General features: G+C 36.0%; 1 protein-coding gene across 4 annotated transcripts in view; it reads left to right on the plus strand.

Moving 5' to 3' along the window:
- The window catches only part of NAP1L1 (nucleosome assembly protein 1 like 1), a 36,161-nt gene that overhangs the window by 7,917 nt on the left and 15,929 nt on the right, over positions 1 to 12,315 (plus strand). For 2 of the 4 annotated variants that reach the window (XM_066368526.1, XM_066368525.1), the window contains exons 1-3: positions 2,177 to 2,222; positions 6,646 to 6,731; positions 8,422 to 8,524. In XM_066368526.1, coding sequence (XP_066224623.1) covers positions 2,206 to 2,222; positions 6,646 to 6,731; positions 8,422 to 8,524 — 206 coding nt within the window. In that variant the 5' untranslated portion in view covers positions 2,177 to 2,205. Of the gene's footprint in view, positions 1 to 2,176; positions 2,223 to 6,645; positions 6,732 to 8,421; positions 8,525 to 12,315 lie in introns of those variants that run through there. The other 2 variants (XM_066368527.1, XM_066368529.1) reach the window with 2 other exon arrangements.

Below are 12,315 nucleotides of genomic sequence, written 5' to 3' on the forward strand. Positions count from 1 at the left end.
TTTTTAACCATTGTCCCAGCTAATTATTTAAATCTTTTTACATGAATTTGCTGCTTTTTTTTTTTTTCCCCTGTATTTTTCTGAAGCCGGAAATGGGGAGAGATATACAGACTCCCGCATGCGCCCGACCGGGATCCACCCGGCACGCCCACCAGGGGGCGATGCTCTTCCCCTCCGGGGCGCCGCTCTGTTGCGACCAGAGCCACTCTAGCGCCTGGGGCAGAGGCCGAGGAGCCATCCCCAGTGCCCGGGCCATCTTTGCTCCAGTGGAGCCTCGGCTGCGGGAGGGGAAGAGAGAGACAGGAAGGAGAGGGGGAGAAGTGGAGAAGCAGATGGGCGCTTCTCCTGTGTTCCCTGGCGGGGAGTTGAACCTGGGACTTCTGCACACCAGGCCGACACTCTACCACTGAGCCAACTGGCCAGGGCCTATGAATTTGCTTCTTAATAAGATCAATCCATCATGGGAAAAATTTTATTTTCTAATTTTATAGGTGATTAAATAAGTCCAAAAGTTTCTTCTTACGCAAAATTGCTACAAAGTTGGTGTCAACGCAATTGATCTGACTTCAAAACTCTAAAGTAAATACCATCCTGTCTGTCTTGAGTCCTCTTTAATGAAGAATCAAAAGATTTTTGCTATAGGATTTTGAATTCTAAATGTCATGCCACAAAGTGGACATTGAGGTTTAACAGTGTAGGTGTAGTAATAATACTCCAAATATTAGCACCTGACTGCTAAAATCAGTACGTCTCCCCCCCCCCCTCCCTTTTTCCAAATGAGAAGAGGGGAGATAGACAAACTCCTGCATGTGCCCCAGCTGGGATCCACCCAGTAACCAGTCTGGGGCCATGCTTGCAACCGAGCTATTTTTAGCACCTGAGACAGAGGTTCCAGGGAGCCATCCTCAGCGCCCACAGTGATGGGCTCTAATCAATCTAGCCATAACATCTGGAGGGGGAAAGAGAGGATGGGGGTGGGGGTCGGGGGTGGGAGTGGGGTTAGGGGGGTGGAGAAGCACATGGTCACTTCTCCTGTGTGCCCTGATCGGAAATTGAATCTGGGATTACCACACATAGTGCTGATGCTTGATCACTGAGCCAACTGGTCAGGGCTAGTATGTCTTTTTAACACTTTAAATAAGCATATTAAGCATTTAGGTATAAGGAATCATATCTTATCATTTTCTGAGTTTAAGACAAACATTTTAATTTTTAAAAGATAACTTGATTTTAATGTGGGGGGATCTAAGCTTGTTTTAATATACATGTGTGTATACACACACACACATATGTATTGTATATAATTTTTTTTTTTACTAATCTGTATTACAAGTGGCATTCAGCCATTTTTCTTCTTGAATATAATACGCTTTACCTTAAGTTTTGGTTTTCTAAAAGCAGTATTCTTTAAGTTAACACTAATCTTACAGTGAGAAAGAATTTAGGATGTGCTCTGATTGGTTCTAACAATATTCAGGTCTGCCAACCAAGAGCATTGTTGACAATTCATATCCAGAGTAAGCTGGGGTGTGTGTAGTAGTTATCAGTGATGTGACATAAAGTATGTTTGAAGAGACAGAAGATTTAGTTGACATGAGTTGGGACCCAGAGCTTTATAATTGTCATTAAAAAATTTAACAGGCTGACATTTGATACAGGGATTATTAAACTTTTAAAGAAGATCTGGGCGGGGGGCGTATAATGCGTGTAGTAGGTGGCAAATTTTGGCTTTTAGACAAACTTGATAAAAATTCATGTTAAAAATGAAGTGGCTTTGTTCTGTGAGGTACTAAGAAGCCTAAAAATTTAAACAAAAATTGACCATTCATGGTTGTTACCAGGAATTTGTGTAAAGATCCTTTGTATTGTTACTTTCTGTGATTCTTACATACATTAAAATCTTTACCAACAGTTCTATTATTAAAGTTCTTGCATGATAGATTCTAAATGCCTTCTAGTAACTTGATTATTTTAAGCAGTATCCTCTAAAAAATTACTTTGACTACCATGAAAGTCTCTGTTCCATCATTTTTCTTAACACTAATGTTTTTTAAGTGGGAATATATGTTTCTTTTGAGGTAGTTTTTCAACATGTTATTGATTTAAAGGGTTTTAGTTTCAAATGTATTTATTGATTTTTAAGTAAATTGTATGCTTTTTTTAACACTAATATTTCTCTCCACAGATATTTGGAATTCTTACAACATGGCAGACATTGACAAGTAAGTGACTGATAGTTGGGGTTTTTTTTTGTAGATTTATACTGTGATGTAGTTAACAGCAGTGCTAGTTATATATTACAAAAAATGTATAGTAATGACTAATGTTTAGTGCCTACTATTATAAAAGTTGCATGCCACGTATCTAAGACAAACTATAGAATATACATAATCACTGTCATACATATAGTATAACCATTTGTCAGTGTTTATTAGGAAAATGCTGAGCACAGTAATGAATTGTTAATACTTGCAGGGCCAATTTTTACCTTATATGTATTTCCCAAAGATTTTTACTACTTACATTGTAATGTATCATACATACAAGGTAAAAAGTGTATGAAATGTTTATGTAGAGGTTAAAGAATAATAGGACACTATGTATAAGCTCTAAAAAATAGAACATTACTGTCAGAAGCCCTGTGCCCCTTCTCAATTGCATCTTCTACCTTTCCTCTCCAGGGGTATAAGAACCATCTTAGCTTTTATCTAATTCATTTCTTTTTCTTTAGATTTCTATTATCTACAAATTCTTAACGTTTAGTTTTGAAAATCTGAATAGCTGTCACAAACTTAGATCTATAAATAAAAAGACAGTATTAGTTGAAAGCTCCACGATAGGAAAATAAAAGGCAAAAGAGACTTATCTGGGTCAGTCTGGCTTCAACTTTACTGAGGCTTTTCAAGCCTTATTTTGGAGAAGTCATTGGCCAAGGTCATGCATCCTGGAAACAGGGTTAATGAGGTTGGCGTGTGGCAGGGTTTATAGAGTAGATTGGTGTCCTACGAAAATATGGTCAGGGAAAGCGGGATGAGCTGCGCTATTTATTGCTTGTAATTTTACAATAGCCTGCCAATTTAGAGGACAGGTTAAAACAGACTTGGTGACAGGGGAGGGTATAATATGATTAGCTGTAGCTGTTATAGGCAGCAGAGCATGGAGATGGAAGAGTGGGAAACAAACACAAGGATAACACAGTCAAGTACTGTGTATGTAAGAATCTGGGTAATCCTCCCTGCATGCTGTCTTCAGCTTGAAAAGAGAAAAGAGTGGCAGCAGGCATTTTAGTGATAATGTCTTTCAGTGTTGTTGCCTCAGCCACATTCTCCCAATCTGTATTTCTTAGCCTTAGCTAAGAAATTGTGGATCTGTTTTACTATTTTTCTGGGGTTTTCTTTTGTTTCTCCTCTCCTGGGTTTACATTTTTGCTATATATTCCATGTTTTCTCTTTTGTTCTTCAGTACCTTAGAAGAGTACAAGGAAAGTAAATGATTTTGAAATGGCATGAATGAAAATGACACTTATACTCTTATACTTGATAGTTTGCGTGTAGAATTCTAATTTGGAAGTCATTTTCTTAAGAATTTTGAAGACATTGCTCAGTTGTCACCTAGCTTTCAGCGTTGTCTTAAAATTCAAAGTCATTATAATTCTTGACCATGTGTATATGACTTTTAAAAAATATATACACATATGTCTTTATTTCCAGAAGCTAGTCTGGCTTCGGAGTTCAGAAATTTTTACATTGTGGGGGGTCTGTTTTTATTGATTGATTGATCTCTTTTGTTAGCATTCGGTGATGGCCCCTTTTAATTTGGCAACTTGATGCCTTTTTGTGCTGGGGAATATCCTTATTTTGATTATCTTGGTTTCTGTTTCCTCTTTCTGGATCTCCTGGTTTTTGTACATTGGACTGATTCTTCTAATTACCTTTTGTACAATTTTCCCATCTTGTTGCTCTTTCTACGCAAGGCTGAAGAAACTTTATCTTTAAATTCTTGTATTGAGTTTCTAAATTTCTTTTTTAGCTTTTAAAGAGCTTCTTTGCTCTCCCTGTTTTTATAGTTCTTGTTCTTCTGTGTAGTCTTATTTACTCTTAAATTTTTCTTCTTTTGTTTTGGTCTCAATGTAAGATGCTTTCCCCAAAAGAAGGCAGTACTTGGTTGACTGCTCATTAAGGTTGGGGTAGGGTGGGGACAGGCAAGTTGAATGGTGCTTTTAAAAAAAAAGGTTGAATGGAAATTTTGATTCATGGGAAGGGTGATGCTTGTCAATTTGGGATTTTTAATGTAAGGTCATTCTCTGTTTTTTCTTCAGATTGTATATATCTTTGATTTTTAATGTAAGGTCGTGTGGTGGACATTTGTCATGAGAATCTCTAATGTCAGAATGATATTTTTCCTTCTTGGGCTGGTGAGATAAACCTAAGTTAAAAATGGGTGTTCTGGGAGCCAAATCAGGAAAACACAGCTAGGGAGAGGTCTCTGTATTCAGTATTCTATTGTATATTGTCATATCTTAGGTACTTGTAACTATCTGTGACCCTCTAGTCCAGCTTCTCAGTTTTACCCTTTCCAGAATAGAAACTACCATACTGCTACAGTGAGGGGGAGAAGACCTAAGGATTTAAGTACTTAACAGGTTTGGCTTTGTCCTCCCTATTCTGTCCACACTAACTGTTCTTTCTAAGTGTCTCTGAGCTGGTTCTCAGCTTTCTCCACTGCTTAGATTTCAGTTCTCAGTTAAGTTGTTGCTCTTGTCTCCTTGTCCTTGTGTGTATCTATTTAAAACCTCTTTATAATGATTTTTTGGGGGGATTATGGAAGAATTGAGATCAGGTGAGTATGTGCAATCTTCCACATTAATCTTCATTTTGTTTTAAATTTTGGGGGAAAATGAATAAATTGATTTCCTCTTTCATTATTTAATTTTGGGTGTCTGTGAACCTTCAGAGGGGGAAAGGAAGAGAGGATTCTTGTTCTTTAAAGCAGAAGTTAGTGAACTTTCTCTGTTAAAGGACCTGATCTTAAATATTTTAGGCATTTTGGGCCATGTTGTCTTTTGCAACTACTCAGCTCTGCTGTTGTAGTGTGAAAGCAGTCAGACAGTACATAAATGAATTAACATGGCTGTGTTCCAATAGAACTTTATTTATAAAAATAGGAGTTGGCTGAATTGGGCCATGTGACATAGTTTGTGGACTCCTGTTTTGAAGCTTTTTTAAAGATTTAGATGTTTAATAAATGGTAGAATGAAATGACATTGGAGGAAGAGTTGTTGCCTTTAATTGCTCTTAATTCTAAGTATGCTTACGTTTATACTAAGTCAGATATTTGAGAAATGATTATTTTGTTTTTGATGAGAAGGCTTAATTTTTTTTCCTTAGTTGACAGGAACATAAATTTTGCTAGCAGAATACAGTTGACCTTTTCTGTACTTGTTTCTATAAGAAAATTTTTCAGATGTTTCTAAACATGTAAAGCAACTAAATCTCTTAACCAAATATTAATATGTAAAATCACAAAAGAAATTATATGATCTCTGTATTGACTTAGATATTATTTGTCTTTTTAATGCTGATTATAATCTCATGTTCAAAAACTAGGTTTTTAAGATAAATGGAAAGAATATTGTTTTACTACTTTTTACCTTTTCTTTCAATGATGCCAGCTTCCTGGTTTTGTTTAAGCATGAAGTAGCCTCAGGCCTTCTCCTTAACTTTTACTGTTCCTCCCCATTTCCACTGTGGAGTAAATAAAAAAAAGGGAAGTCCACAAAGATAGTGAGTACAGACTGATGTGATTGCTTCATAGCGATTGGGGATTCAGGATCCTGTTTTTCCCAACTCCTTCATCCTCAGCTGGTGACTCCATTCTCTAGGTTGCCTCATGTTCCAGTGGGGTTCTAGCCATCACCTTTATATTCTAGGGAGGAAGCAAGGTCACAGGGAGGAAGCAAGGTCACAAAGGCCTCTCAGCTGCTTACCATCCTGTAAAGCAGGCGTCCCCAAACTACAGCCCGCAATGCGGCCCCCTGAGGCCATTTATCCAGCCCCCACTGCACTTCTGGAAGGGGCACCACTTTCATTGGTGGTCAGTGAGAGGACCACTGTATTTGGCAGTCCTCCAATGGTCTGAGGGACAGTGAACTGGCCCCCTGTGTAAAAAGTTTGGAGACCCCTGCTGTAAAGGAAGCTTCCTCAAAGTTCTATACTACTACTTTTTCTCTCTCTGCCAAAACACAGTCACATAGCCACAGCTAGCTAAAAGGTGGGCTGGAGAATATAGATCTTTTTAGCTTTCTGAATTGCCATCTCATATAAAATTAGGGTGCTGTTACTAAGAGAAATCAATAATATTGGGTAGAAAGCACATACTTCCTGACAGCACATTCTCTGAACCGTTCGATTAAACCACATTTTAAAATTTGAAGTATAAACTTGAGCACATGCTTTTAAATGAAATTTAAGTATATACTTGCTTACATATGAAGTTAGAAAACTGAATAACCTTTTGGATTTTCTGTTTTATATTTTGGAAAGGGCATAGTAACCTAGAAAATGAATTGAAGTTTTTCTATATATTTTTTCTTATTTTTGGTAATTTGGTACATTTGAACCTTGGTGTGATACTATGATATTATAGCAAAGAACAGTCTGAACTTGATCAAGATTTGGATGATGTTGAAGAAGTAGAAGAAGAAGAAACTTCTGAAGAAGCAAAAATCAAAGGTATTATTTTAAACTTTTTCAGGATCCAGTGATTACTGGCACATGTCTTCTAGAGAGTAGTAATAAATACTGTTCTCTTTGATCTTTGTCTACTTTATTCACTGGCTCATACCTCAGTTCAGTAACTGTGTGTGTGTGAGTATGTGTGTTTTCTGGGGGGTGGAGGAGAGGGAGATGGGAATGGAATAATAGTAAGGGAGGAAAAATACAGGTATATAGTGACCCCTCAGAATTGAAATGACCCCTGTGTGTACATGGCATAGCTGTGTCATACAGTTTAGCTACCCATGAGTTTTCTTTGAATTCAGAAGTGTTAGAGGTGGTGGTGGGAATTTTGTTTTTGATGGTACTTCTAAATCAGTGGTAGTCAACCTGGTCCCTACCGCCCACTAGTGGGCATTCTAGCTTTCATGGTGGACGGTAGTGGAGCAACCAAAGTATAAATACAAAGATAGATTTAACTATAGTAAGTTATTTTATAAAGATTTATTCTGCCAAACTTAGTGAAAATCCGACATAAAGTACTTGGAAAGTAATTATTATTATCTGCTTTAACTTGCTGTAACTCTGCTTTATAAATTTTATAAAGTAAAGTTACTTCCCTACTTTATAAATCACCATTACTGTGGAACCGGTGGGAAGTTAGAAATTTTACTACTAACAGATACAAAAGTGGGCAGTAGGTATAAAAGGGTTGACTACCCCTGATCTAAACAAATACCACTGTTTTAGACTTAGTTGAAAATAGTTCGTATTTAATGTGTAGGCAACATGTAATATGTGTGCCTGCGTGTCTTTTTTAAGCCAGTCTAACAAAACAACAAAAAGAAGACATTAAAAGAGGTTGGTGATGGAGATTTATATTGCTTTAGGTGACGTCCTATAGATATGGGCCAAGGATATTAAGGTACCAGATGACTCAACTTTATAAGCCAGAATGAGATTAACCGTTAAAAGACTATTAAACTTCTGGGTTTTGCTTTCATCTTGCAATATTTTCTTAAAGATAACAGACTGTGTCCTTAGTGGCCAATATTAATATTAATATTAGAAGTAAATTGAACTTTAAAACATAATTAGAAAAATTAAATGGCAAATTTGGGTAATGTCTATTGACAAAAGATAAGATAGCAAATTTTTTTTGCATAAATCTAACTTTTAGATTAAGTATAATTTTCAGATAACCAGATGTTGTTTGACTTTAGTTATAACCTTTGACTGTCTTCATCTGTTAACTTCGCACATTAGGCAAACAAACATCAAATAAACATTCAGGTCACTCATTTCACTCTTTTCCCTGGCTTGAAACTATCACTATATTTGCAGTATTTTGATATGTGTTGTCTGCCTTTGGAGGATTATCAAGTCATAAATAGGCATCTGAATGAAACTTTGAGCTTCCCATAACGCAAGATGGGTGAAACGCAAGATAGTAGGAAGAGAGGATACTGTTGATGTTACGTGTTAAAATGATCTTGAGAAATGGCATTAGAGATCATTAGGAATCTGAACTTCTCTCTGCACATTGGGTTTCCTAAAGTGAATTTTCTTTACCTTGCTGCTCGTCTCTACTCATACCACAGATTTACGGACTAGACAGGGAAACCTCATGATTGGATTGTCCTATTAAAATAGCATGATACATTTCATAAGATCCTTCTTTTCGATGCTCCCTTTTTTTTTTTTTAAGCGCGTCAGCTGACTGTTCAGATGATGCAAAATCCTCAGATTCTTGCAGCCCTCCAAGAAAGACTTGATGGTCTGATAGAAACACCACCAGGAAGCATGGAAAGGTACAATCTTTTTCATCGTCCTTATTTCTCTTTCTGTAATCAACATTTCAGGTGTATCTATTTTTAAGACCATCTGGGACTTACGAATGTAACAGTGGAAAGCTAATGTTTATTAATATCTAGTATAGGATTATCTGGAGTTTAAGGTTTTGCCAAGTGCCATCAATTTAGAGTTGGTCTTTTAAAGTTTATTTTCATCTCCACAGGAAGTACACTGATCTTCATCAGTTCTAAAATTTGTTTATAGAGGTTTGTTAGAAATGCACAGAAGAATTAGAACTGTTAATTAGAAGAATTAACAGTTCTATTTCATTGGTGATGTATACCATTTATAATAGCCCAAATATCCCATTCTACTTGTAATTTTTTTACATGGCTTTATTATTTTAAGATCCATCCTTGTTGCTATCTAGAGATGTATCTCCTAGTAGTTTCTAGCCTTTAAATGTTGCTTAGTTCTCCATGATGTTTGTCCACCATGTTTTATTGTATGCTTTTTCTTTCATGAATACCTAGATTGCCTAAAAGCCCAATCAACACCAAGTCCATTGTAGTGGTCATCCTTGTACATGTCATTTTAAGTAACTATGGAAGAATTTCTTTGTGATACATACTTATCAGTGGGATTGCTAGTTATAGGATTTGCAAGACTTAAAAGTACTTTTGGCTTGCTTTCGGGTTTCATTCAGCTTTATAGTTTTTTTATTTTTACCAATTGAAGGAGTGCAGGCTTATTTGTATTTTCTAATTTCTAATGGGTTTCTCTTCATGATGGTGAGGCGGTTAGATTTGCTCATTTGTATCCTTTGTCCTTCTTCCTATTGGGGTTTACTGTCTTTTTCTTGTTTTACAAGAGTTCTTAATGTATTCTTGGTATTAATCTCTTATCAGTTTTAGACTTGGTGAATCTATTGTAGTTTTTATTTACACACAGCATCCTCCATTAAACAGAAATTACTTTTTATGATTGTTATATTTTTTAACCTGTGGTTCTTTTGAAGTCAAGTCCTTCCTAGTTCCTTTCTGTTTTCTTTTGACTGGTTTTACCTTTTACCTTTAGGTCTTTAATCTCTAGAGTACACCTTTGTATTTGGTGTGTATATTCATCCAGTTCTTCCCTCCTTCCCTCCTTCCCTCTCTCCCTTTTCTTTGTTTATTCGTGAGCTAGTTTTCATAACACTTTAAACAGTTCATTTTCCTTCATTTATTTGTGGTACCATTTTAATTGTGTATCACTTTCTTATAAACACTTCTGTTATCTTTGAGCAGAACTCTGCTGTTTTACTGATCTTTTTTTTTTTGTTTGTTTCTTTTGTCATTGTCACTCTTAATTACTATGGCTTTATATAGTATGTTTTCATATCTGGTAAGGTAGGTTGTGTTCTTCTACTACCCCTTACCTCCCCCTCTCCCCCCACTGCCCAGTAACCATCTGTAGACCTTTATTGTTACGTATGGTTGATAGTTTATTTGGGGTTCTTTAAAAAAAAATAAGATTTAATAGTGATTGCATTGAATAAACAGATAGATATGAACATGTTAGAGAATCATATCTTTTTAATATTAAATTGTTTTGTTCATATGCTTATATTTATACAGATTGTATTCTGTGTCTTTAATTTCAGAGTTTCTGAAATTAATTTCAGTTAATACCTGAATACCTTAGTTGTGTTGCTGTTGTGAATAGTATCTTAATTTTTTAATATATTTTGCGGTTGGTTGTTCTTGATATAGAGGAAGGCTATTGATTTTTTTTTAAGTTCATTTTGAATCTAGAAATTGTGTACACTTTCAGTAATTTGTTGTATATTTTATCCCATGGGCAAAAGGTCTTATCTGCAAACAATGGCAGTTTTAGCTCTAATCTTCCACACTACACTATACTGCATGTTTATTTTTTTTTCTTTATAACAGTGGCCAGGGCTTATGTATTATGGTAAACGTTAGTTAAAATGGGCATCTTTGTCATATTTCCCGTCTTCACCAAGAACGAATATAAAATATCCATTAAATTTGTCTTTATGATTTTTTATGACCGTTTCTTTCTATGTTAATTTACATGGTCTACTGACTTTTTTTGAATCTATTAACTACATATTAAATGTATATTTTGGGAAATACATAGGTTAGATATCAAACTAACCTTGCATTCTTGGAATAAGCTTAATCATGATGTGTTACGCCATTGAGTTGGGTAGTTAATGTCTTACTCTGGGTCCTTACTAGTGAAATGAGCATATGTATACATGTGTGCATGTATGTATATACAATTAAAAGCTTTCAGGGGTGGTAATTCTATCCCCTGGATGACTCGAGTCAGGACTTTAATTGCCTAATGAAATGAACACGGCTGCTTTTACTTTCTGGAATGACTTGTGTAAGGTAAGAACTGTTTCTTGAACAGTCAGTAGAACTCTTCTAAAAATTGAGAGAAGAAGTAGTCCTGGGGAATTTTTCCTCCGTTTTTTTTTTTTTTAAACCTATTAATTGGCCTCTTCAAGTTCTCTTGTCCAGTTTCAAAGTGTATATTCTTTTATTTTCTTTATTTTTTTGCTACAGAGAGATGTACAGACAGGAAGGGGGAGAGATAAGAAGCATCAATTCTTCGTTGCAGCTCCTTTGTTGCTCAGTGATTGCTTTCTCATACGTGCTTTGACGGGGTGGGGGGGGCTACAGCAGAGTGAGTGACCCCTTGCTCAATCCAGAGACCCCTCACTCAAGGTGGTGAGCTGTGCTCAAGCTGAATGAGCCCACACTCAACCCGGCAACCTTGGGGTTTCGAACCTCTGTGTCCCAGTCTGACACTCTATCCACTGCACCCCGCTGCCTTGTCAGGCTCAAAGTTTATATTCTAAAAATGTATGTATACATTTTGACCCTAACCTGGTAGCCTAATTGGTTAGAGGGTTTTCCCGATGAGTGAAGGTTGCAGGTTTGATTTCCAGTCAGGTCACATAGAAGAATCAACCAATGAATGCATAAATAAGTGGAATAACAAATCTCTCCTCATCAGTAGATAAAAATGTATGCATTTTACTGGGCTTCAAATTGATTATGATTCATGGTATTTTTTTAAATCTGTGATCATTTTCTCTTTGTATTCTGTGTTTTGCATGTTTATTAGTTTTGCCAGTTGTCTCAATTTTAATAAATGTTTTTTAGAACCAGCTTTTGATTTTTTATTTGCATATTTTTTTGTTGTTAATTGCTGCTCTTTCTCTGGCTTTAATGTTATTTCATTTTTATTTCCAATTTTCCAATACCTCTTTTCACTTTCTTAATTGAATACTTAGTTCATTTGATTTTTATAAAAAGATTAATTTTGTCTTTGTGGCTTAACATTCTGTGTTTATAAATGTTTTGTGAATGTTCAGTGTTAAGATCTATATGCTGAAATTTAATAGCCCAAGCTTATTCATTGTGTTGTTCGGGTTCTCCTTCTCATTATTGTCTGCTTCATCTAACAGTGTCTGGGAAGGATGCGTTAACACTCTATACTTAATTTATCTGTCTATCCCTGTAAATCCATCAGTTTTGGCTTGTGTCATAAATTGTCTTGTCTGATATTAAGATGGCTTTCTTTGGGGTTTTCTTTACCTGTCATGTATTTTTTCATCCTTGTATCTTACTCTTATGTGAATGTTTGGTTCTTTGATTACAATTATTTATTTCTTTTTTTGTTTGTTTGTTTTTTTGTTTTGGGGTGTTTTTTTTTGTATTTTTCCGAAGCTGGAAACGGGGATAGACAGTCGGACAGACTCCCGCATGCGGCCGACCGGGATCCACCCGGC

This window comes from Saccopteryx leptura, chromosome 2, assembly GCF_036850995.1.
Source record: "Saccopteryx leptura isolate mSacLep1 chromosome 2, mSacLep1_pri_phased_curated, whole genome shotgun sequence".
Lineage (NCBI taxonomy): Eukaryota > Metazoa > Chordata > Mammalia > Chiroptera > Emballonuridae > Saccopteryx > Saccopteryx leptura.